A 27,482-nucleotide genomic window follows, 5' to 3' on the forward strand; every position below is an offset into this window, starting at 1 on the left:
AAGCCTTTCTTAAATGGTTGATAAAATGGAAATGAAAAATACTAGAAGGTAATCGTCACAGTGCAGGGAACAAATCTTTTGAACACATACACAGGCACAGAGCAGAGCTGAAGTGTCACGTGATACACTTAACTTACATGATTTCAACCATGCTTTTCCAGTAAAAACAAAAAAGAAAAAAATTAAACAGCGCAGAGGACACTCGATTTCTGCCATTCTACTGGAAAAGTGTGTACAGTTTACAATCGTACCTTTATACTTACATAAAGGATTACTTTGACTCTGTAATTTTTACCTTACTTTGGAACCGAAACTGCTGTATGTGTATCTGAATTTATATTGTATTTGAAATTTCAAAATAACTCTGCTCCTTGAGTTTCTCTTTTAAGATTTACCATGCTCTTTAGTTCTTGATTTCTTTGGCCACAAATAATTTGATAACACCTTATCTTCTGTTTTGTAGGCTACTGGATCAAGATCAGTCCCTATGCCACTATCAAATGTATCAGTGCCAAAATCATCTGTTTCACGTGTGCCCTGCAATGTAGAAGGAATAAGTCCCGAATTAGAAAAGGTATTCATTAAAGAAAATAACGGGAAAGAGGAAGTGTCCAAGGTAAGGTTACATGGGATGTTTGAGTCACTTTTTTCTTTAATATTGTGGACTGTATGTATGTATGTATGTATCAGTACTTCATTCCTTTTTTTTTTTTTTTTTTTTTCTTTTTTTTTCCAAAAAAAATTTAATTCTTTTTTTTTTTTTTTTTCTTCATTCCTTTTTATTGCCAAATAATATTCAATCATACAGATTTTATTATCCAGTCATTAACTGATAAACATTTCCATTGTTTCTACTTTTTGGCTATTATGAGTAATTCTGCTGTGAAGTTTATATACAAGTTTTTGTGTGAACATGATGTTTTCATTTCTGTTGAGTATATACCCATGAGTGGAACTGCTTGTATGGTAACTGTTTAACCTTTTGAGAAACTGCCGGACTACTTTCCAAAGTGGCTGCACTGTACCATGTTACATCTCCCCACTGGCTGTGTATGAAGCTTCCAATTTCTCCATCTTCAGCAACACTTGTAATTATGTGTCTTTTTTATTGTAGCCATTCTAGTGGATGTGAAGTGGTATCTCATCATGGTGTTGACCATTTGTATGTCTTCTTTGGAAAACTGTCTATTTAGATGCTTTGCCCATTTCAAAATTAGGTTGTCTTTTTACTACTGATTGGTAAAGGTCTTTATAAAGTTCTTACCTTCTAGATAAAAATACCTTATTAGATATATGATTTGAAAATATCTCCCATTCTGTGGGTTGTCTTTTCACTTTTCATTTTCTTTTGGGTCATATCTAAAAGATTGCCTAATCTAAGGTCACAGTGATTTATTCTTGTGTTTTCTTCTAAGAGTTTTATGGTTTTAGCTTTCTCTTATATTTAGGTCTCTGATCCATTTGAATTAATCAAAAATACTTTATAAATTACCTCTGTCCCAGAAAAGAAATCTGGACACTCCTGCATATGAACTTATATTTGACCGCATTTTAAAGATATACTCAACGAAAGAAAACATCAAGTAGCATTTGGCTTAATTATCTATCTGATGGTTTTTTAGAACTAAAATATGATTTAATTTATGTCAAATGTGTATCTAATTCCTTCAGATAATGTGTAGATTTTAAAACTGATTTAGAGTTCATCTCAAAATTCACACAGTTCAATTTTATATTTATAAAATTGAAAAAGAAACTTTTTCCAACTCTGAATATTGCTTAGCAGATATAAGCATTAATCACAGTTTATTGTATATGCTTCCAAATATGCGTATGTATGCTAATATATACTGAATCACTATATGAAGGTACCATAATTTAAAAGTCCCCTACTGATGGGCATTTAGATTGTTTTCAGTTTTTGTCATCATAAGCAGTGCTTTAGAAAACATAGTGTACTCTTGGCAGACAATTCCCTGGCTGTGAAACTGCTGGGTCAAAGCATTTGCACGTTTTAAATTTTGATGAATATTGCTAAAATTACCATCCCAAAAGGTTGTGCCATTTTACTCTTCCTAGAGTTAAATTTTTATGTTATATTCATTAGGCCAAAAAGGAACCCTTTGGAAATTGTGATGTCTCTTAGCTTAGCTGTGTATACCATTAAAATGTTTCCTTTATACATTAAGTAACATTTAAGAACAGTAATGTAAGGAAGTAAAATTGGTCTAATTTTTTGAGGATGAGATAATCAGACACATATTTGCTAATTCTTTAAGAACTGCTAAGCAAAACTATACTAGAAGATGAAACTTAGTAACATAGTTCTGCTTGAACACACTTTCTTCTCACGTGCACACAGAACATTCTCCAGGATAGATCACGTCTTGGGTCACAAGCCTCAGAAAATTTAAGAAAATTGAAATCATATCAAGCATCTTTTCTGACTACAACACTATGAGACTGGAAATCAGTTACAGGAAAAAAACTGTAAAAAACACAAATACATGGAGGCTAAACAGTACGCTACTAAATAACCAAGAGATCACTGAAGAAATCTAAGAAGAAATTTAAAAATACATAGAAACAAATGACAACAAAAACACAGTGATCCAAAATCACGGGATGCAACAAAAGCACTTCTAAGAGGCAAGTTTATAGCAATTCAATCTCACTTCAAGAACCAAGAAAAATCTCAAATAAACAATCTAACCTTACACCTAAAGCAACTAGAGAAACAAGAACAAAGAAAACCCAGAGTCAGTAGAAGGAAAGAAATCACAAAGATCAGAGAAGAAATAAATGAAATAGAAATGAAGAAAATAATAGCAAAGATCAATGAAACTAAAAGTTGGTTCTTTGAGAAGATAACCAAAATTGATAAACCTTTAGGCAAGACTCATCAAGAAAAAAAGGGAGAGGACGCAGATCAATAAAAATAGAAATGAAAAAGGAGAAATCACAACTGACACTGCAGAAATACAAAGGATTATAAGAGACTACTACAAACAATTATATGCCAATAAAATGGACAAGCTGGAAGAAATGGACAATTCTTGGAAAGGTACAATTTTCCAAGACTGAACCAGGAAGAATTAGAAAATATAAACAGGTAATGAAATTGAAACTGTAATTAAAAATCTTCCAACAAACAAAAGTCCAGGACCAGATGGCTTCTTAGGCAAATTCTATAAAGCATTTAGAGAAGAGCTAACGCTGATCCTTCTCAAACTCTTCCAAAAATTGCAGAGGGCGGAACACTCCCAAATTCATTCTACAAAACCACCATCACCCTGATACCAAAACCAGACAAAGATGTCACAAAGAAAGAAAGATGTCACAAAGAAAGAAAACTGCAGGCCAATATCACTGATGAACATAGATGCAAAAATCCTCAAAAACATACTAGCAAACAGAATCCAAGAGCACATTAAAAGGATCATACACCATGATCAAGTGGGATTTATCCCAGGAATGCAAGGATTCTTCAGTATATGCAAATCAATCAGTGTGATACACCATATTAACAAATCGAAGGAGAAAAACCATATGGTCATCTCAGTAGACCCAGAAAAAACTTTTGACAAAAGTCAACACCATTTACGATAAAAACTCTCCAGAAAATGGGCATAGAGGGAACCTACCTCAACATAATAAAGGCCATATATGATAAACCCACAGCAAGCATCATACTCAATGGTAAAAAACTGAAAGCATTTCCACTAAGATCAGGAACAAGACAAGGATGTCCACTCTTATTCAACATAGTTTTGAAGTCCTAGCCACGACAATCAGAGAAGAAAAATAAAAGGAATACAGATTGGAAAAGAAGAAGTCAAACTGTCACTGTTTGCAGATGATATGATACTATACATAGAAAATCCTAAAGATGCCACCAGAAAACTACTAGAGCTAATCAATGAATTTGGTAAAGTTGCAGGATACAAAATTAATGCACAGAAATCTCTTGCATTCCTATACACTAACAAGGAAAAATCAGAAAGAGAAATTAAGGAAACAATCCCATTTACCATCGCAACAAAAAGAACAAAATACCTAGGAATAAACCTACCTAAGGAGGCAGAAAACTTGTACTCAGAAAACTATAAAACACTGATGAAAGAAATTAAAGATGACATAAACAGATGGAGAAATGTACCATGTTCTTGGATTGGAAGAATCAATATTGTGAAATGACTATACTACCCAAAGCAATCTACAGATTCAGTGCAATCCCTATCAAACTACCAATGGCATTCTTCACAGAATTAGAACAAAAAATTTTACAATTTGTGTGGAAACACAAAAGACCCCGAATAGCCAAAGCAATCCTGAGAAAGAAAAATGGAGCTGGAGGAATCCCTGACTTCAAACTCTACTACAAAGCTACAGTAATCAAGACAGTATGGTACTGGCACAAAAACAGAAATGTAGATCAATGGTGCAGGATAGAAAGCCCAGAGATAAGCCCACACACATATGGTCACCTAATTTATGACAAAGGAGGCAAGAACATACAATGGAGAAAAGACAGCCTCTTCAATAAGTGGTGATGAGAAAACGGGACAGCTACATGTAAAAGAATGAAATTAGAACACTCCCTAACACCATACACAAAAATAAACTCCAAAAGGATTAAAGACCTAAATGTAGGACCAGACACTATAAAACTCTTAGAGGAAAACATAGGAAAAACACATCTTTTTTGACCCACCTCCTAGAGTAATGAAAATAAAACCAAAAATAAACAAATGGGACCTAATGAAACTTAAAAGCTTTTGCACAGCAAAGGAAACCATAAACAAGAGAAAGAAACAGCTCTCAGAATGGGAGAAAATATTTGCGAATGAAGCAACGGTCAAAGGATTAATCTCTAAAATATACAAACAGCTCATGGAGCTCAATATCGAAAAAACAAACAACCCAATTAAAAAATGGGCAGAAGACCTAAATGGTCATTTCACCAAAGAAGACATACAGATGGCTAAGAAGCATGTGAAAAGATGCTCAGCATCACTAATTATTAGAGAAATGCAAATCAAAACTACAGTGAGGTATCATCTCACACCGGTCAGAATGGCCATCAAAAAATCTACGAACAGTAAATGCTGGAGAGGGTGTGGAGAAAAGGAAACCCTCCTACACTGTTGGTGGGAATGTATATTGATACAGCCACTAGGGAGAACAGTATGGAGGTTCCTTAAAAAACTAAAAATAGAACTACCATATGACCCAGCACTCCCACTACTGGGAATATACCCTGAGAAAACCATAATTCAAAAGGACACATGTACCCCCATGTTCATTGCAGCACTATTTACAATAGCCAGGACATGGAAACAACCTAAACGTCCAATGATAGATGAATGGATAAAGATGTGGTACATATATACAATGGAATATTACTCAGCCATAAAAAGGAATGAAATTGGGTCATTTGCAGAGATGTGGATGGACCTAGAGTCTGTCATACAGAGTGAAGTAAGCCAGAAAGAGAAAAACAAATATGGTATTTTAAGACATATCTGTGCAATCTAGAAAAATGTTACAGATGAACCTATTTGTAGGGTAGGAATAGAGACACCGATATAGAGAATGGACATGTGAACACGGGGGGAAGGGGAAGGTGGGACAAATTGGGAGATTAGGTTTGACAATAAATACACTACCATGTGTAAAATAGATAGCTAGTGGGAACCTGCTGTATAGCACAGGGAGCTCAGCTCGGTGCTCTGTGATGACCTAGATGGATGGGATGGGGCGGGGGGGGGGGCGGCGGGAGGGAGGTCCAAGAGGTAGGAGATATAGGTATACATATAGCTGATTCACTTCATTGTAGAGCAGAAACACAACACTGTAAAGCAATTTTACTCCAATTAAAAAAAAAATAACATAGTTCTGCTTTTAAGTAAATCATATTCTAATTTCACAGTAGCCACTTCAGAATTACTCTGGGGTAACCTACACAGTTATAACTAAAATATTAATTTTAAGAATTTTTAGATTTATGATTAAGTGTGCCTCAAAGTTTTAATAAATCAAAATGTCACCATCAGTGAACCTGTCAGTAGCTTCTAAGCCTTTATATTTCCCATCATTATTTTGTGTAAATGTATAAACTTCTAAAATCTGTTTTGTTATTCTAATTCTTCTAAACCCCCTCCCCAAGAAAACAGAAGTTGGTTAAGGAAATTGATATATATTATCCAGTTAAAGATTCAGAAATGGGAATACAAAGTGATTGTATCAAATAGGACATGAATAAAAGATAACTCAAATTGTTAAACTTCTTTAGTTACAAATTGATACATTATTCTTTTACTAATTACCAATATTGATATTTTATTAAAGCAGCATTTTCCTTGACTTAAATATCTAAGTTTTAAGAAAGACCTCTGTCATTTAACCCTCATATATATTCCAAAGTGATCTTTCTTTATGGGTTGTTCTGAAAACCTCACACACCTATCACATAATTTTGTCCAAAAAAACCCCCAAAAACCTGCACCAGTGATTTATTCTTAGAATTGTTCATTCTAAAATTTAGTGCAGTGTTGTAATTAAAATCTAAATTTAGTTAAGTAAAAGAAAAATTTTAAATAATAAATAATTTTCTTAGCGTTTGACCAAGTAACTTAATATTTCTTTGGGAATATTTCTTTCCTAAATTGGAAAATTTTACTTTTTTTGTTTGTTGACAAAATTAACTAATATTCCATAATTGAATATTCTCTTTACAGTAGCATGGTCATTGTCAGGTTGTGAAAATGGTATAGTTTTGGTTTAGCAACTCTGCATAGACAGATGAAGTTTTTATTTTAGGTTTTGACCTTCACTTAATTTGTTGTAGAAAAACATTGATATATTTTGAGTCTTGCCTAATTTTATCTTACTTCATTTTCCCTCTGACAGTGTTTCTAAAATCTCTGAAATGTCAAAGCTCAGAGTAATAGCAGTAAACAGTGAAAATAAGTTGTAAATATACTAAGAATATATTGGTTCTTTTTTCCTAGCATTTCAATCTTGTCTATGTAATGACAAAAATACTGTAAATATACAGAATTATATTTGTTGACCTCACTTAGTTAGCAAGATATATCTTTACAGCAGAAGCAGAGTAGAAAGAGTCCACTGCAGCTGAAGCTCTGATGCCATTTAATTGACCATGTCACCAGGAGCTCTAAACTTTTAAGTTCTGGGGGTTTCCCTGGTGGTGCAGTGGTTAAGAATCCGCCTGCCAATGCAGGGGACACGGGTTCGAGCCCTGGTCTGGGAAGATCCCACATGCTGCGGATCAACTAAGCCCGTGCGCCACAACTACTCAGTCTGCGCTCTAGAGCCTGTGCTCCGCAACAAGAGAAGCCACTGCAACCCAGAGTAGCCCTCGCTCGCCGCAACTAGAGAAAGCCCGCGCTCAGCAAAGACGACCCAACGCTGCCCAAAATAAATAAATTTATTTAAAAAATAAAATAAACTATAGGTTCTTTATTGGTAAAAACATTGTGCTAATGAGGTCTAGGGTCTTCTCGGGTCAAAAATATATGATTCATATATGATTCTATAATTATAATTTCATTTCTATTTTTTATTTTTGCCACTCAGAACAATGCATTAGAACTAAGCAAAATTCATTAGTAGTCCTACTCAGTTGGATACCAAATTAGAAGAAATGTTCTGAGTTATCTTAATATCCTCCCTTGAGTACTAATAGAATAAACCTTTTATTATAAATTTGGGGTAAACTGCAAAATCTGTTCCTGGCTTGTAAAAAAATAATAATAAGAAGAATGAACAAATGGAAATCCATACCTGTGAATATGAGATTTCTCTTTTTTTATTATCAAGTCAAAGTGACTTCTTGAGCGGTTTGACTAATTCTTAAAGCAAATGTTTATTGAATGTCTGCTGTGTGCCAGACACAGTGCTAGGGATACAGTGTTAAAAGAAGCCCCTGTCCTTGAAGAGTATTACTGGGAGTGCTGACCTAAAGTGACTGGCAGAAATTAAGACACAAGATTGGTATCTTTATTCTCTGAAGAATCAACTGTGGTGGCGATAATACTGCAAAATGAAATCAAAAGAAACACCAGTGCTTTCTATATGGATGGAGTATATGAACTGTCACTGACGGTGTGATGGTTGTTGCTCTTCCAGCCTTTGGATATCCCGGATGGTCGGAGAGCCCCCCTCCCTGCTCACTACCGGAGCAGCAGCACTCGCAGTATCGACACGCAGACCCCCTCTGTGCAGGAGCGCAGCAGTAGTTGCAGCAGTCACTCCCCCTGTGTTTCCCCCTTCTGTCCCCCGGAATCCCAGGACGGTAGCCCTTGCTCAACAGAAGATTTACTCTATGATCGTGATAAAGGTGAGAATGAAATCATCCATTTAGAGGGTTTGTTATAAGGCCTTGGTCATTCTACTTTCTTTGTCTTAGACCATTACATCACCTTTTTTGTTTCATTGAATGGTGGGATTGTAAAGGATTGGTTGATCTAGGTTGGTTTGTTCATTGGTTTCATGTACCCCCTTCTTTGTGACTTTCGCAAACATCTTCCATAAATGTGTCAGAGGAGCACAGCGCATGGTTATAACAGCTAATGAAAGCTATAAAATGAATGTGTACAGCTTCACATCATATAACACACAGTTTTTTCCTTGGTATTGTCCAGAGTTAAGGATGGTTATGGTAAAGTTTATGTTCCTCGTGCCTGAGGTTAGATTTCGTATTCAGATTAATTTGGGAGGAAATAATTTCTAAAAAAATCTGTTGGAAGAATGAGTGTATTTTTAACCAAGTGGGATAAAGTTTAAAAAGTACCTGTAGCACATCAGGGAATATATTATGGTATGTAGATGAGTTATTAACTAACACCAATAAGAGTGCAAAACCCGTGGGGTTTCTTATTGCCTGTCAAGCCCTGTCTGCCCATGTCCTCCTGTCTTCGTGTCAGGCACTTGGCTACCACTGTTCACTCTCTTCTTTCAGTTTTTAGCCCCCTCAGACTCAGACATCGAAGGTACTGAAGACTGCCCAGCTTCCACCTTCCTCGCTACTTACAAAGAAACACTGAACTTCCTTTGTAACACATTTATTGCTTTTCACCACAAGAAGATCATAGGCAACACAAATTTTAAAACATGAAAAAATTAAAGTTTATAGAATCTTACAGGATTTTTTTATGGGCCTTGTCCTGACTTGACCCCCAACCCCCTCAATTTGTTTTCTTTTGAGGTATTAATACATTTAAAGTGCCCAAATATTAAGTGCTAAGCCCCCTGAATTTTTACACACGTATGCACTCATGAAACCACTACCTGGATCAAGATACAGAACATTTTTCGCCTCCCAGAAGGATCCCTAGCCCCCTTCACAGACAGTATCCTTCTCCTCTCCACTTAGAAGTAACCACTGTTGACTTCCATCATCATAGTCTAATTTTTTCCTGTTACTGGATTTCATAGAAATGGATTGATGCAGTGTGTATGCTTTTGGTCTGGCTTCTTTCAGTCATCATTAAGCCTGACTCTCTGCTGAGATGTTAGATGGAAGCTACTTTGGACTTTGTCCTCTTTGTGGGTGGATCTCAACAGTTCTCCCCTTTTCACCTTTTCCTTATTGGAAGCCTTGTGAACTCTCTTCCTCCATTAAGGATGTACTGAAAGCAGTACCTTAGTTAGGCATATCTCTCTGCTTCAAGTGGAATGTCGCTATTGTAGAATGCAGACTAGGAAACTTTCATTTTACTGAGGCATCCTACAGCAGTCACTTCCTCGCATTTTTAGTATGGATGTTTCATAGTAAAACAAACAAGAAAACACCTTGCTTCTAGTAGGAGTATTTGTTTTGAAGGTAAATGGAAATGTTAAATAATCATCAATAATCATAAGTTATTGTAGGCTGCAGAGGTGGTATATGGTGAAACAGATCTTGTAAAACCCGTATTTTTTTATTATACCACTAGAAAAGATAAGTGCAGACCACTTTTGCTACTTATTAGCACTTACAGTTGGGTTAAAATTAAAAATAACAGTGATAATAAGGCTAGGCAGTTAATTCAGAAGTTTTGTTTTCTTCTAAGTTTAACACTGTGGATAGTTGAGAGATGCTGAACCAAAAGGGAGATGTATTAGGAAGTTGATAGATGAATTCCATTTTGGTTAGCTGGTTGTGAGATTGTCTTCTTGGCCTCTGCGGGACTATATTCTTTGAGGCAATCTCACAACCAGTTAGAACCACATTATCCATTCATCTGTCCATGGATACTTAGGTTGTTCCCATGTTTTGGCTATTGTGAATAATACTGCAATGAACATGGGAGTGCAGGTATCTCTTCGAGATAGTACAATATTCTGAATTCTGGCTGTTTCTTAGAAGTTAGACTTTTTCTAAGACTGCTTTTGGTTGTATATTTTTCTCTATGCCCTTCTATTCTTTTATACCAGATATCTGCCTGCATGACACAAGTGTCTTATCTTTCTTCTGTTCCTCTTGTTTGTTTAATGTAAAATGAGAACGTTGGTCCACATCATCTCTAAGGCCAACAGTTTTTCCCCTAATAGTTAAAACAAATTTTGTTCTTAGTAAAACAAGGTGATAATACTTGTTTTCACACCTCATACCATTATTGAAGTTAAATGAGATATTGGAACAGAGTGCTTAGCACAACTCTTGGTATGTAGTAAACACTCAATAAATGGTGTTGGGTGTGACTAATAGTGATTTTTAAAAAATTTCCTTAGAAACTAAGAAGACTACAGAATCATTTAAGACTGTTTTCTACAAAACTACCTCAGTTTGGGAATTAAGACCTCATGACATAAGTTTCTTAATATATCTACACTATTATACAAGTATGTTCAGAAAACTAAAGGTACAAAGGAGAGGGAGTTGTCAGTTTTGCAATTTCTGAAACTTACATATTGAAATCATTCAAACTATAGAATAATCTCTGACTCATTACTTCAGAATGGACAGTCCAAATTTTTTTAAGATACTAATTCTAGCTTACAATTTGCATTTTTCCACAGTGAAGCTTAAATTGGTCTTTTGTTTCTTTACATTTATTTCCAGTAAAGAGAAAAAAAAAGCAAGCTATCGATTTCTAATAGGTGTGCATCATTAACTCTGAAAACAGAATTGATACTGTAATTTTGTAGTCAACTAGAATTGATTTGGAGTACCTACCTATTCTGTAGTTGCTGTTGTAGACTAGCTAGTTTAGACATCTTTAGGTGCCTGGATTGGCATGCACAGGTGGGGGGAGGGAAAGACATTGTGAGTATATAGCTCTAATGAGAGATGTGCTAGTTAGCTGATTATTTTTCTAGTACTCATCTGTTATTCCTATCCTTTTCCTGACTTTATTATTTCTGCTTATTCCTAACATCTGTTTTTCTCCATGACACATATATAATTTGAGACCTATAAAAATAATTTTAGTTGATTAGCATAGTGGTCCTTTGGCTGTTTCAGTTGCAATGCCAGGACAAAAACACTCTCATTATTGAGAAAAGTCCAGCCTTTAAGAGACTGTCTTCAGGTTTTAGTTTTTTGGGTTTGGTGGTTTTCTGACAGATTTTTCCAGTGACCTAAAGACTGAAGGCAGCCTGGTAACGTGTAAAGTTGCTAGGCTTACTAACCTAATAACAGCCACAGTTCCTACATTATGATCTGTGTGGAGAATTCAGGGATCCAGAATAAGAGCTCTTATTATCTTGACATCTTCAGAATATATCCTAAGAGTTAGCCTAAATTCTTCTACATTATCATGCCCAAAATGCAAGGGAGAAAAACAGTCATTTATATAATGTAAATGGCAGTGTCAAATATTAGTTGTTTTAGCAGCTCTGCCAGCTTTCCTTAATAAGGTAGCAAGCCACAAAATCTTGACTTCAGTCTGCCACTTATAGTTGATCTTTGGCACAATTCACTTAGGCAGGTTGTTATAAAATTCTGCAGTTTTGCAAGATATTGTGGAAACGTTGATTATTCTAATCATGACGTCAACTGAACCATTCTAGTCAGGTCAACTACCAAGAGTTGTATTCCAAGAGTCCATAAATTGATTACTTGGAACATAAACTATGTGTTCCCACAGGAAAAATGTATATCATATAGATGGAGTTTCCAGGGCAGAATGCATATAAGCCTATTTAACTCATACTATGATTTAACTTATAAATATTAATATTTCTAAACTTTGGGTATTAGGACTGAGCAGCCCATAGTTGCAGAAAAGAAAAAAAAGTATTATCTTTTCAGGGTCTAGGGCTGACCCCAGGCAGACTTTTAAAAGAGACTCTTTTTGATATCTTATTCCTTTCTGTATACATTTTAAACCCGATTTGTGTTCATCTTTAGGGCTCTATTTCTTAACATTGTTTGACCTTTGCCCTTACCATACTTTAACTCTCCACCTTCTAGATATCCTAATCAGCCAAGATTGTGTGGTACTTTTCTTTTTGTGGCTTATATTGTGAAAATAGATACGTTGGATATACTTCTTTTAGCTACCACACGTTGCAAATTGCTGCTTTTGAGCCTGAATCTGTTTCTCAATCAAAAGATTCTCCCCACATAATTCTAGGATGCTTATTATCCTAGAAGAACCTCTTGCTGGTAAAACTACAAAGAGTGTAGAAATCTTATTCCAACAAAGGAGTTATTCCATAGGTTAAAAAGTGAACTTTTCTAGAATTACATCCCTAAGGTCATCTTCCCTGTTTTGCTTTTTTAAGAGTACATCTAAAATTACATAACTCCCCTTATCTGATGCATATAAGAAGCATCCCGTAAATGCCTTTTCCCCCTCTTTTGGAAAATGTCTACAATTTTACTAATAGCAGTTGCTGTGTTAGCTCTCTATGGATGAGTTACTATTCTTAATTCAAAATTATTAGTAAGTATACAACTCAGTTCTAGCAGTTACAACTCAGAGTCTAAAACAAAAGCAAACCAAAATTGATTAATATGTCCGCATATATAATTTCACTTAATCTTGTATTATCTATTTACTAGACTATAAGCTCCATAAAGAGCAGGTAACTTTATTTTGCTGATTACTTTATCCTCAGCAACTAGAGTGGCGCCTAGCATTAGCATGGAGTAGTGCTTAGTCGAGATTTTTTGAGTATTCCTTCTTCATGGTGTGTCCATTTTTTTAAGAATATATTTTTATAGCTTTGTTGAAAACATTAGCGTCTTTTTCCTTAAGTGGTTAACTTGTATATGTTAGGCTTTTGAATGTTCAGGAAGAGTATGATAATCCTCCCCGCTACCACCAACCAAAAAAAGATAATAAACAGTCACCACTCTAAGATTATGCTAACTTAGTGATCATAGGCCTTTGGTGAGAAAGAAGCCATCAAGTTCAAATTTCCTGTTGAAATTAGGGGAAGGGAAGTAACTTTGCTAAAATCCATCTCATCTTCTACTCTGATCATGACTGGGGAAAAAATAGGGTATGGGCTAGAGGAAAGGGGATCTGTTCAATTTTTTTCTCCCTGTTATCTTTTATGTTCCTCTGAGAAGAAATATGGACACTGAAGCCACTCCTTGTTGCACTGTGTCTCCTTGTGAGACTAACAGAAGGCAGACCCAATGAAGCTTTTGCCTAAACTCTAAGACTCTACTGAGGAGAAGCATGGAATGTTAGATTGGAACTTGATCGTCTAGTCTAATGAGGACGAGAGTTGAGATGGATCAAAACAGTGAGGCAGATAGCATGATGGTAACAAACTCTGACTCTGGTGCAGCCAGGTTGAACTCTGCTCTGCCACTTACTAATTATGTGTCCTTGGGCAAGTTACTCAACCTCTCTGTATCTGTTTTCTCACCTGTAAATTAAGGAAAATGATGGCACCTGCCTCATAGGATTGTTATGATGATTAAATTTGCCCAGGTGACTTTACCTTTGTTATCCCCTATAATATTATCACAATCCGATGAGGAGGGACATTGTCATTATTTTAAGAATGGGGAGCCTAAGGCTTAGAGAAATGAAGTTAACTTTCCTAAATCTTTTGAAGTCCAGATGCCAACAAAGATCTTCTGTAGGAACCTCACACTACTACTTGCTGCCTTCGCAGGAGGAATAGCCATTACACAGTCATTCAGCTATGAAAGAGCCTGGTGTGTGGAGAACAGTTAAAAAAAAAAAAAAAAATAGTGTGGCTAGAGCATAGGGGTAAATGGTAAGGAGTAGAAAGCAGTGAGAATGGAGAGGTAGGTAGAAAGGCCACTATTTCATAAGGGCCTTGTAGCCTTGCTGAAAGAAATGAAGAACCAAGCAAAGATCTTTTGTCAGCTAAAGCAGGGGTCCCCAACCCCCGGGCTGTGGACCCGTAGGGGTCTGCAGCCTGTTAGGAACCCGGTGGCACAGCCGGCAGTGAGCAGCAGGCGAGTGAACTGACAAAGCTTCATCTGCCGCTCCCCGTCACTCACATTGCCACCTGAGGCACCACACCCCTCACCACCCCACCCCCGTCTGTGGAAAAACTGTCTTCCATGAAACCGGCCCCTGGTGCCAAAAAGATTGGGGACTGCTGAGCTGAAGGACATGACCAGCTTTAAGGATAAAGCTACAGAAGTGGAGAGAGACAGCAAGAGGGGAAGATAAGATGCTATTTTAATAGCCTAGTCCCGTCTCCAAACTTGAGTTATTACATACTTTTTTCAGCAATTTTTAATTTGTACCCGTAATATAAATTTATATATTTCTAAGTTATGTAAGTACATAATTCAATCCATATATAAAATATTTGCTGGTAAAGCTTAGTTTCTTATTTTTAGAGATAAAAAGTAAATATGTATAAATGTTCTTTTTTCTTCCTGCATATCAGCAGATTGTTTAGTGCACCTTAATTGGGAGACCACAGGTGTAGGGCAAAGGAATTGGAGGAAATAGACTGAAGAAGAATCAGCAGCATTTGGTGGTGGATTAGATGTACAAGGTGAGGGATTAGAAAAATGAGGATAAAGGCAAAGTTCTAACAAAGTTCTGACTTGGGACATAGAAAACGATTACCACTATTAATAAGGCAGTGAATGTCAGAGAAGGAACAGGCTTTAAGATGACCATTATATAAGTTTAAGATTATATTTGGTTATCTGCCAAAAAGATGTTATAATACCATTTCCCTTTAGCAAGAATTGGGGGGAAAAAAAAAGAGAGAAATACTGAGTTTTACCTGATACATAGCATTTTGTTTTGTCTTCTGTTTTGTACATAATTAAGTGCTCAGTAAATATATATAAGTGTACATTTAAAATTATATTGAAATTTTATTAGAAGTTTTCATTTTTTCCCCCGTAGGATACTTTAGGAGCACTTTAATATGAACAGTGTGTTTCAGTGTTTTGAAAACTGATGTCCCTAGAAATTTTTTCATTTAAAAACCTCAAGAATATAAAAAAACTAAGATCGCATCAGACTGATTTTGATTTTGCTGAGAACCTTAATTACATTACTTTTCAAGATATAAAATATTCTGGGTAATCTGAAATTTATTTTCAGTTTAGTTTTACCATTATGATTTATAAGAGACAAGATTTTAGTCTATAAATTGGTTTGCAGACTGTCTTCAACAGAGTGATTTGCTTTCATTTTTTAACTCACGTCGGATAGTCAGATTCAGGGTGATTTGTTCGCGTTCATGTAAGATTCCGAGTGAGTAGTTAGCATATCAACGATGCCAAGTCAGATTTGGAGACAATAATAAGCAATGTTGTTCTGCATATCAGGATTATGTTTGCAGAAGAAGCATTGTACTTATTGTGAGTACACAAAAACAAAGGCACGACTATGATTTGTTTGCTTATTTTGTAAATTAGTACCAATTCAGTGAATATGGAATAAATGATTAAAATATAAAACACCTTCCACATATGACAAATATTTAATTAATGGGCCTAACTTACATTTGGAATGTAATGGGCCTAACTTACATTTGGAATGTAAGTCCCATTAATTCAAAACAGTCTTATTTGAGACAAAGTTCAAAAATAAAGTAACAAGGATTATGTTACATTTTCTCTCCTTACCCTTTGCTAAATGCTGATGTAAGGGAGATCTTAGCTATAGCTGATGTGTTGTTTTATTAAAATTTTGTAACCTTCTCATAAAAGGTTGACTTTGAAATTGTAGAGAAACGTTAGAGACTATTTGTAAAAGTCAAATGTTCTCCTTACTCTTCCACAGTTTTTTTTTTTTTCACTGAAAATGCAGGTTTTCAATACAATCAGTAATGCCAACTGGTTCCAAAAGTTTGTTGTCAAGAAACACTATACAGTTGTTTCTCCTGATTTCATTAGACCATCAAATTACACTACAGCTGATAATTTCATTTCCTGATGCAAAAAAAGTAATTTTTTAAATTGAAGCATAGTTACTGTACACTATTATATAAGTTACAGGAGTACAATACAGTGATTCACAATTATTAAACGTTATACTCCATTTATAGTTATTATAAAATATTGACTATATTCCCCCTGTTGTACAGTATATCCTTGTAGCTTATTTTACATCTAATAGTACCTCTTATTTCCCTACCTCTGTATTGCTCCTACCCACTTCCCTCTCCACTGGTAACCACTAGTTTGTTCTCTATACCTGTGAATCTGCTTTTTTGTTATATTCAGTAGTTTGTTGTATTTTTTTTAATTCCACATGTAAGTGATATCCTACAGTATTTGTCTTTCTCTGTCTGACTTATTTCACTTAGCATAATGCCCTCCTAGTCCATCCATGTTGCTGCAAATAGCAAAATTTTGTTCTTTTTTATGGCTGAGTAGTATTCCATTGTGTATACATACCACATTTTCTGGAAAAGAAGTAATTTTAATACTAGAATAGCAATTCTGTTTAGATCCTATTTAGTTCATCATATTTATAATCTTATTCTAAATTGGCTAACTTTGTCACTAAGTTTAGTGTTGGTTGAACTCTATGCTCGTTTTCTCAGCCTGTTATTCTAGCTTTGAAAGATAGAATAATAATTACATTCTACTGGCTCTTGCTACACATGTAATAAATATTCTCTACGTAGAGGAATCTATAGAATCTGTATACTTTAGGCATTAGTTTTAAAATTTCGGAACAGTAGATCTCCATATGCTAAAGGATGCCATCATGAACTGGCAGAGTTCCTACTAGGCAGTCATAAACCAGAGAATCTGGTACTCCAAATGTTACTCGGCTTCCCCACCAGACACAAAATCTTACCTTTATATACCTTAATAAAGTTAGTGTGCAGACCTATTAAAAATGACATTTCTGTTACTCTCTTTTACCAAGAAAGTAGAATAGGCACTTAATTTCTGAATGGTTCACCTTTGTTAATTTGTGAATTAGGAATGATGTGTTCTTTCTACTATTGTAGCAGTATTTATTGAGAGCTTATTCTGTTTCAGGTACACATTTTTCACAGCCATCATATCAGTAGTTATTCCCATTTTATAGATCAAAACACAAGGGGATCACACTTTTCCTAGGCCATGCAGTTAGGCCTAGACAGAAGTCAGATGGCTTGACTCCATACCAGTGTTTTAATGTTTTCATGATTGGTTATCAAATTTGGCTGTACTTCAAAAGCATTTGAGAGCTTTACCAAAAAAAAAAACAGCCAGCACATGCCTGGGAATGGGCCCCAGACTAATTAAATCAGAACCTCTTGAGGGGTGAGGTTTCAACATTGGCATTTAATAGTATTGTTAAAACATCTTTGATGAGTCTAATGTGAAACCAGGGTTAAGAACCACCACCCTGTAATTATATTGCTTATTTTAGAATTAATTTTACTTAATTTGATAAAGTAATCTGATAGTAGGAGATAAAGCACGTATAAAGACTTAGGGCTAGAAAAGAACCATGGCAGAGATTTTACATACCTTCCTACATAAATGAAGCAACTTAATATATATGTTTTTTTTATACTAGAATTATTGGCCATACAACTTAATATACCAGAAGTAATGGAGGCCATTTATAAGGAGAAATTCAGAAAACTCTAAAACTATAAAAGTACACATAGTTTAATGAATCTTGTTTCTATATGGAGTTTCAGACTTCAGTAATATCTCTAACTTTTCCAAGCTTTAGTTCATTATGATGTGTTTTAAAATGTTTGTCAAACTCCTTATATTTTAATCGTAAATATGGTACACATGCATAATTATAATCTTTTATAATAAAATAGTCAAAAAAATGTTTCCATACTCTTAATTTTGAGATCTGGGTGATTCTGTTATAAATATAGATGAAACTATTATGAATGCAGACAGATATGTAAATAATTATATTCATCACATCTAATTTCATTGGTTATGAGGTTATAAGAACATAAAGTAACATTTAACTCAATCTCAATTACGTGTCTAGTTATTATCCTATTGTGGGATAAGAGAATGAGAAAATGTATCATGCTTGTGAACAGGAGGGATTAAATTAAGATTACCATGAGACTTCATCCTGAATCTCCTGAGCAAGCATGCTTACCTCACATTTATAATGTTCTCTTAATGAAATGTGGTTATTAAACTCAACACAGAGTTCTAAATGCAGGAGTTAGACAACCAAGCTTGGAATGGGTAGAATAGTTTGCTCGTGGGAGTTGTTTTTAAAGCATGCCATTTGTAAAGCAAAAAAAAATATTTTGGTACACTGTTCCTTTTTTGTATGTTAGAACCTTTTGTAAAAAATCACAGAATTTCAGAGTTAGGAATGGAAATTCCTTTAGTTATATAGAAACTTAGAGAGGCAGCTGTGTTGAAGGTTATACAACTATATACAGCTAGTGACAGAACTAAAACCCCAGAAAGTTGTCTCCATTCCCTGTTCCTCTTTGCACTCTATCAGATTGCATATTCACCTGAGGAGAAAACCCCAGATTTAAGAAATCTATTTACGGCTCCAAATTTCTTTCTTTCAAGCTTTGTCTTTCCAGACCACCAAACATTAAATGTAATATATATACATACACACACACACACACACACACATATATGTATATATATATTCTCAACAAACAGTTTTTATTGAAAAGTCAAGGCAGTATAATAGCACTGAATACTATCTTTCTGGGATAGCAATATATTGTGTTTGTTTGTTTAAACATTTGTCACCCTCCTCCCTGCCCCCAATAAAAGAACGTTTAAGTGGGTAAAACTCTGTAAAAATATAAGCCTCGGAAATTAGAAAAATTTCAAGGAGAAAAACCATTTAATATTTAATTCATTGTAGATTGTTTATAGGAAGACAGTTAGTTTTGCTGATTATCCAACTCACATCTAGCTTTCAATTCTGGGAAGGTCCCTTGAAACCATCAGTAATGTTATGAGAGAAATCATGTGGTAGGTCTGATGATGTAATAAGAAATAGAACACAGGAGACTGTAAGAGTGGCCAAGATGACTTTTCTTACATGACAATAGGGTGGATTCTTAACTACTGACCTGGTCACACCCCTGCTGATGGCAGAAAAGGCTTATTAAAGGCATCAAGCCCATGGCTTTAGGCCCGTCCTGCGTGCAGCAGGGCTGTGTCCTCTCCATGGAGGCACTACACAACCATAGCTACTTTTTCATGTATCCTCGGCATGGCTGGTCGTTGCTTGGATAATAAAGCAAAGTCAACCTGTATTTTTGGTATTATACCGAGTTCAAGACCTCATTCCCACCAGTTTTTGATTGAAGACCAGTCGTTTTGGTTTAGCCTAGCTCAAATAGCAGCGAAGTCGGACTCTAGTCAGGTTAATGATGTTTTGCATCTACCGAAGAGAAAAAATAATATTCCTTCTCCTCCCTCCCATTTGTTTAAGCAATATAGGATAAATGTTGAGTCTAAGAAAATCCTCAAGTCTGAAAAAACCCAACGTAACTCTAAGACTTAATTCCTTCCCAGAGACTATGCATAATCTCTATGGACATGTGTAACAGTAGTGATGGAGAAACTATGAGGTTTTCTAGGTTTCCCAATAATGTGGCCTTGTTATTTTGCAGGCAATGATTTCCCAGCCAGAGATATAGCCATATTCAAATATAAGCACACATCTGCATGCCCAACACTTGCACAGATGCTCTTTGAGTCATTCACCAAGTACACTCTAAGTGTGCCTCAAGGGTCTACTTTCTAAGCGTGTATTATACTTCATTAATGATGATTAAAAAAACCCTCCCTGTTACTCAGATTCTGAATGTTGGACCATGTACTGTATCCTAAACTGAAGCAACTTATCAAAATTGTGACACCTGAAATTTATGGTACTAATGCCATCTTTCAAAATACATACGAAAATACTACATCTCAATAGGTGATGTGCTTAGTATTTTAGCATGGGGGATTGGTTTGCATTAAGTCAGAATTTGTTTAAATAGGACTATTGTATTTATAAAGGTATGTTACTGACTTTACAACTTGGCATCTTAAAAAGATAATGACATATTTTGGTGGATATGAATTTCCAAAATCCTTTGCCAGGTAGGAAAGGGAGAAACTGCATATAGGTTTTATGGCTTTTCATGAATAGGCCACTTCTTTTTGGTCAAAAATACGAAGAAAACATGTTAGATAGAGATGCTTTTAGATTCCTCGTGCTTCCAGCAGCGAAAATACAAATAGTGCTCAAAAAATTCTTTTATGTAGACATTTTAAAGGCAAAATTCTGAACATTACCTTTTTCATTGTGGGCCAAGGGAAAGTATATTGTGTTATAAGCCTGTTTTTTCCCTGCATACATGTTATTCACAGTGTTTAGTAAAACTAACGTTTCTGCTAAGAACTTTTGTAATGAAGATTATTCTACATATTAAAATTTTCAATTAAATTGGTTGAACAGTGAGAAAATATAGAGAATGCTGTATTTAATCTCTTAAAATTCTGCATGGCTATACATATTACCCCATTTATTTACCTTTTTGAAATATATAATGATGTATTTATTTTCAGGATTACAGCTCTACTTTACTCAAAATGCAGTTGTCTGGACCAAAATATCTGCTTTTTATGTTCTGTGGTATGGCAGATTACTATTGCATTGAAGCTTTTATTCATAAGATATGTACTACACAAGGATGTTAGAAACAGCTTTGCAATAAAGGAAGCTCTGTGGTGGAAGCCAAGGGGCAGTAGTGGATAAACTGTGCAAAAGGCTGCTTGTTTGGAAATCAAATTTAATTTAAAAGAGCTTTCAATCACTAGTTAATATAACTGCTTTAAATTTACAGACAGTGGGAGTAGCTCACCGTTACCCAAGTATGCTTCATCTCCCAAACCAAACAACAGCTACATGTTCAAACGGGAGCCCCCAGAGGGATGTGAGCGAGTGAAGGTCTTTGAGGAAATGGCGTAAGTAATGTCTTTTCTGTCAGCTGGGATCTGCAAAGCTGTAAAGCTTTTTACTGAGACCAGTTGATTACAGATTAATCAACTACTCCATCCAGCTGATAATGTGTTCCAAAAGCAAATCATGAAAAGAGAGTTGAATAGGCAAAAGAGATCTTATTGAAGGAGAATTAGAGTCTGTGTGCTGGAAATATGCTAATACAAAGAAACTTGGAAATTCATCCTTACTACCTAAAAGATTTATTTTTAATCATTAAGAATTTTCCTTTCAAAAGTTCTATTAATTTAGATGGCTAAAAAGAAAAAGACATTTAGCAGCAAAGTGAATATCCATGTGTGGCTAGCCTTAACGATAGTGATACCACAAGCCAGAGGGAACTCACTAACTCGTCTCCTTCCCTGTAGACACATCTAGCATGTGTATTCATTGAATTTAGACTTTCTGTTCACAGACTTTTTTTTCTTTTTGAAAGTTCGGTACGTATAAAATAGAAATTAAAGGGAAAAGAGGTTCATGCTGTAAATACCTGGCAGAATAACTCAAAAAAAAGGACTCACTCATCCCTTTGTCCCAGTGCAGGTGCCCTAGTGGAGGCTGCTGTACTCTTGTAACGTAGAAGGGGACAGAGATGGGTCTTGCAGGAGTTGATGGCTTAGTTCCCGGGGAAGGGGAGGAGAGGAAGGGCTTGTGGACGCTGTTCTGTTGGGCTGACTCATCAAGAAACTACTGAAACTACTTTTCCTGATCTGTGTTAGTAGAAGTATGTATAGAGATACAGAAAAAGGAGGAAATGCTTAAAACCAAATATATGATTGGGTAATCCCTCTCCCAATGTACTTAACAGAAAAGGTCATTTTAACATCGCATAATCCATGTTTCTAAATGAATGAAAGCAAACTAATCTCTGAAAAATTCTGTTTGCCCAGAGTCCTTTTGAAAATCCTTCTGTTTTAAATGTCACCTCAGTGCTGTGTACATCAGTAGTATGCCAGCTGACTTGTGCTATGGAAGATGTTTACCCCTCTGTGTACACTTAATTCATTCCCTGCCATCCACATTTTAGCTGTTTTAGAGAACTCCAATTAATTCAGAAAGTGCCTAACTTTTTAGTGATTGTAAACCTAATTTTGTTTTATGGTTTTAGGTCTCGCCAGCCTATCGCAGCCCCTCTCTTTTCATGTCCTGACAAAAACAAGGTTAATTTCATCCCAACCGGATCAGCTTTCTGTCCTGTAAAACTTCTAGGCCCTCTCCTACCTGCCTCTGACCTGATGCTCAAGAACTCTCCTAACTCTGGCCAGAGCTCAGCTCTGGCCACCCTGACCGTGGAGCAGCTTTCCTCCCGGGTTTCCTTTACGTCTCTTTCTGATGACACCAGCGTGACGGGCTCCACAGAGGCCTCTGTCCAACAGCCATCCCAGCAGCCGCAGCAGCTCCTGCAGGAACTGCAGGGTGAGGAGCACATCTCCGCTCAGAACTACGTGATCATCTAAAGCAGAGGGGGAGCTGGCCTCTACCCTGTGTTCCCTGGATTAGGAACTAGATCTCAGACATCTATCTGCATGGAGTGACAAACTTCCTGACACCACCACCAACAGAATACTTATCAGCATCATAAAGTATCTCTTAACACTGATCTTGGCAGGGACGGAACTCCTATTCAGCAGTTTTTGTGGAAAGCAGTAATGCTTGCAAAAATGTGTGTATCATTCAGCATTTTAAGTGGAGACTATGCATTTCATAGTATGTTTGACAGATTAGTACTGTGTCCTGTGTTTTGTTCCAAACTCTTCAGTATAAATAAGCTCTATATCAGAAAGTTGCCTGTCTAAATAGAAAATGTCTTGCTGTGTTTTGTCCTATGGAAAAATACTGTACTTCAGAATTATGTTTACAATTGATCCAGGTGTTTGTTTCTAACTTCTGTAATACATACAATGCAAAAAAATAAATAAATAAATGGCCACAACAGTTGCACAGTGCCCACCCTATGGCCAAGCTTCAGGTACTTCAGTTGAAGTCTAAACTCAGGTAACTTGGAATGTATATCATATTGGGATATTACCTATTTCACAGCTAAAAAGCTAAAGAGGGAACATCACTCTTTTGCCTTTTCTTATTTTATGCATTTCCCTTTCCTCATTACATTCCACGTTCTTAGAATAAGAAGTGCATTCAACCCTAGGAGAACAGAAATCCTGGACATGGGTGAACATGAGGAGAACCAGCAAATCTGTGGTGTCTGACATCACTTTTGTCATGTGGTTACACGTAAAACAACTGTTGCATTCACTGTTTCAACATGTGTAAATGTGGCTTTTTTTTTTTTTTTTTACAAGTTCAGGTGTTGCTCGGTTAATGACTGATACAATGTTGCAAATAAAATGTCCAGTACTAGGCTGTACAAAAACATTCCACCTTGTGTGTGTGGAATTTAAAGACAAGAATGTCTAGGTCTAATTTCAGGACCAGTGCAGTTTCACAGGAGGATGGCTGAGGTTTTTTGTTTATATTGGCCATCAGGGTCATGAAATGCTACTGTTCTATCAAAAGGCATATTAATGTTTAGTTTCTCTTTTGGAAATTGTTTAATTTGCAGGTTAAGAAATGACACACTTTTGGTTATTGTTTTCCTCAAGCAGTTCAGGTGCATGAGTTGCATTCACACAGAGAGAGCATATGTGAGTCTCAGAATTCAACATAAGTAAGCAGGTTATGTGGTGACTTACAAATGCAGTAGTTTGAAGCTGTCTCTACTCAAGCCTCTCATAATAATACCATTAACAGTTCTGTTCACATTTTGGATGCACGAAGTAGAGCATAAACCCAAGTAAAGAGCCCTGAACTTGCAGACTCAACCTAACTTCTCTAAGTGTGAAGAGAGCCCTAGATATTCCTGATTGGTCAGTGGAAGAGCCCAACTTCAGACATTGTTTTCTGCAGCACAAAGAGAGTATTCAAAAGCAAAGGGAAGTTTCTTTATTTTTATTCCATTGCTTTCAGTTCAATAAAACTGTTTCATCTGCACCTGAAGTGTATGGCACAGTTTTCTTAAGAATTAGGGGAACAAGGTGCTTACAGTTACAGGAACGTTTCAGTTCCTTTCAGTCATTCCTGGGTTTTTCTTTGTTTTATTTTCTAAGGAGGTTGAAGAAGGAAGAGTTGATAAAGAAGAAAGCAACACCATTGATTTTCTTTTTTTTAAAACAAATGATATATATATGTGTGTATATGTTTGTGTGTGTATGTGTTCTGTGTATTATTTTGTCATGATCCCAATTATCTTCTTTCCACCAAAGTTTGCAGTAATATTCTCTCCTGAAGGTGCATTCTGGCTCCTTTAAATTAGTCAGTGTTATATTGTAGGAGACTGTCATGGGAAAGGACTCAGTTTACTTTCGCCATTTTCACAGAGGAACGTTTTAAAACAATCTATTCAGCAGAAGAAACCTTTAACCCTAATAATCTCAGGCCTTGATGAAAATACTATATTTTGTAGATTATGGTTAAAGGGAGAAAATATTAGTTCTGTAAGATAAATATGAGCTCCATTAACTTCTGATATCTGGTTTAGCATTACATAATGTGTTGATCTTATGCTCTGCTTTTGTCCAAATAAGATGCAATAGTATCAATATTAGTTTCTGAACGATGGACTGAATATGCTTTTTTTGGTAATGAAATCTGATGTACGATATTTATAGTGACATGTGCTTTTATTTTCTCATGAGAAAACTAAATATTAATTGTGTTGTACATTTGTTCTTAGCATATATTAAAGTTTTGAACCAAATGCGTTAAAGCTTATGCTTTGCCATGTAAATTTCCCAGAAGTTGTTGAGCTCAAATGTATCCTACATCCAGCTGTAGAAATTTGTCAGAAATTGTTTAAATTTTGTATATAGTTGTACTGTTTAATTCTAGCCACTGCGCTGAACAGTATTCGAGTTACCATACAATATGGCTTTACACAAGGAAATGTGTGGCTTTTGTTTTGTATTTTTTCAGTATAGAAGTTCCTGTGTCTTCTTATTTAAATAAAGTTATTAGTAAAACTGGAATAGTTCGCGTATGTTTTTGGAAAGACTGAGCTTTTTAGCATCTTACCTGACAGGGATGAATTCAGCTCAGGGAAGTGGCAGTATTCAGTACTCACTCAGTTCCTGACCTGCATCTCTGGGTTGTAGGTAGTCTGACTGGATCAGATTTCCACAGCCTGGTTTCCTCTTGACATTTAATGTACACACTTTCCATCACAAGGTAAGAAGCTAGATGTCTGAAGTTCCAAGTGTTTGTACTGCTCCCAGCTATGAGCACCTTAAAAAGAGAAAACATTGTCCCCATGTTGTTATTTTATGCCTAAGAATTTTTTATGAAAATAAGTTGTTGAAGTTCAGTGAAATCACCACAAAGGAAGTTGCAGCAAAATTAAAAAATTTTTCACTCTTTTTATATATGTTTTCAGGATAATAGGGAGAAAAGCTTTATGGAACAAAGGAGTGTTGATGTTCTTCCCAGTTACCCAAATAGGGTCATCATAGGCCACGTGCTGGCTTGAAAGCAGCAACAAACCACTTTGAGAAATAATTTACCAGCAGAGTATTCTTCATTTCTGAAGTACATCTCACTAAAGAGATTGATAAGATTTGACTTTTAAATTGAACTTAAACATAACGACTTAGTAGCTGTGTTTCAGGCCTTAAAAAAATAAATACAACTTTTTAATAGTGAGCTTGATCTTCTTCAGGACAATATATGATTTAGGCAGGAAATTATCTACCTTATACAAGTTAAAAACTCCATTGCAAATGAACATGAAGGAAAACTGGAATTCTCAGCCCCATCTCTGCTTGACTTGATCAGATAATAAGCTTAATATTAAATGGCCCTGAGAAACAAGTCAGTATTTGCAAAATCAAACCTAAGGAACAAGGAAGGGGAAATCAGTTGTAAGAATTTACATGTTTAACCCTATGTTAGCTAGAAATAATCACTTAAAGTTTATTCACGAATATCGCAAAATAAATATTCACCCCCACCCCACAGTGTGAGGTGAGGTCCCTTCTAGCTCTCAAGTTCAGTTATCCCCGACATACTCTCTCCTGCTCTCTATGAGCAGCTTCCATCTTCTACCCCATCTTTGGTACTCGCAAGTCTTTCTTCCCCTGTAAAATCACTCCTTCGGGGACCTCAGGGCTCCGTAGAGCTGCAGGAGCTTCGTGAAGATAGATCCTGTAATTCACACCTTGAGTCAAAAGCTAAATGCCATAGTCTAGTCCCACGGTTCCAGTTGTCTGAAAAGCATCTCCTCTCAGACTTCTTGCCTCATTTCAACTGCAGTGATTAAATGCAACGAAGACACACTCTTGTCCCCGTCACACCAAAGCAGCTCTTCTCCTTTACACTCCTATTCCTCCTATTTCCCAAAAGACAAGGACTGGAATTCTATGTCCTGAAGTTTTCTCCACCTAAATCAGAGTTGCCTTTCTGTCTTCCTATTATCTCACCACTAAATATCAAGCTGCAGAGACATGATGGTGGCAGATTAGACAGCCGTGCCATGTGGATGAAATTTCTTTTGAAATAGGATTCTAATGGCAAGGAAAGAAAATAAGTTTGCTGGACTTCCAATAACCTCTATAGCTGTAGACCAGGGATCAACCAACTACAGCCCATGGGCCAAATCCACCCCAATGCCTATTTTTATAAATGTTACTGGAACAAAGCCATGCTCATTTGCTTATGTACTGCCTATGGCTATTTTGCTGTACGATGGCAGAATTAAGTAGTTACCACAGAGACAGGCTGGCCCACAATGCCTACAGTATTTACCATCTGGTCCTTTACAGAAAACATTTACTGACCTCTGACATAGACTAAAGACTAAACTAGATTAGGTAACTTGTGTCATAAACATAAAGACTAAACTAGATTAGGTAACTTGTGTCATAAATGTGGTGGTTTTAAAAATATGGCCACATGGGCTTCCCTGGTGGCGCAGTGGTTGAGAGTCCACCTGCCGATGCAAGGGACGCAGGTTTGCGCCCCGGTCCAGGAAGATCCCACATGCCGCGGAGCGGCTGGGCCCGTGAGCCATGGCCGCTGAGCCTGCGCGTCCGGAGCCTGTGCTCCGCAGCGGGA

The 27,482-nt window shown here is 36.2% G+C and overlaps 1 protein-coding gene across 2 annotated transcripts in view; it reads left to right on the plus strand.

Annotated features, from left to right (window-relative positions):
• GLCCI1 (glucocorticoid induced 1) overlaps positions 1 to 25,402 on the plus strand; it is a 119,353-nt gene extending 93,951 nt beyond the window's left edge. For both annotated transcript variants that reach the window (XM_027102518.1, XM_027102517.1), the window contains exons 5-8: positions 464 to 616; positions 8,155 to 8,365; positions 21,223 to 21,343; positions 22,486 to 25,402. In XM_027102518.1, coding sequence (XP_026958319.1) covers positions 464 to 616; positions 8,155 to 8,365; positions 21,223 to 21,343; positions 22,486 to 22,834 — 834 coding nt within the window. In that variant the 3' untranslated portion in view covers positions 22,835 to 25,402. The remainder of the gene's footprint in view (positions 1 to 463; positions 617 to 8,154; positions 8,366 to 21,222; positions 21,344 to 22,485) is intronic.
• The last annotated feature ends 2,080 nt before the right edge of the window (positions 25,403 to 27,482 follow it).

This window comes from Aethalodelphis obliquidens, unplaced genomic scaffold (assembly GCF_003676395.1).
Source record: "Aethalodelphis obliquidens isolate GAN/ISIS:26980383/991018 unplaced genomic scaffold, ASM367639v1 scaffold5, whole genome shotgun sequence".
NCBI lineage: Eukaryota > Metazoa > Chordata > Mammalia > Artiodactyla > Delphinidae > Aethalodelphis > Aethalodelphis obliquidens.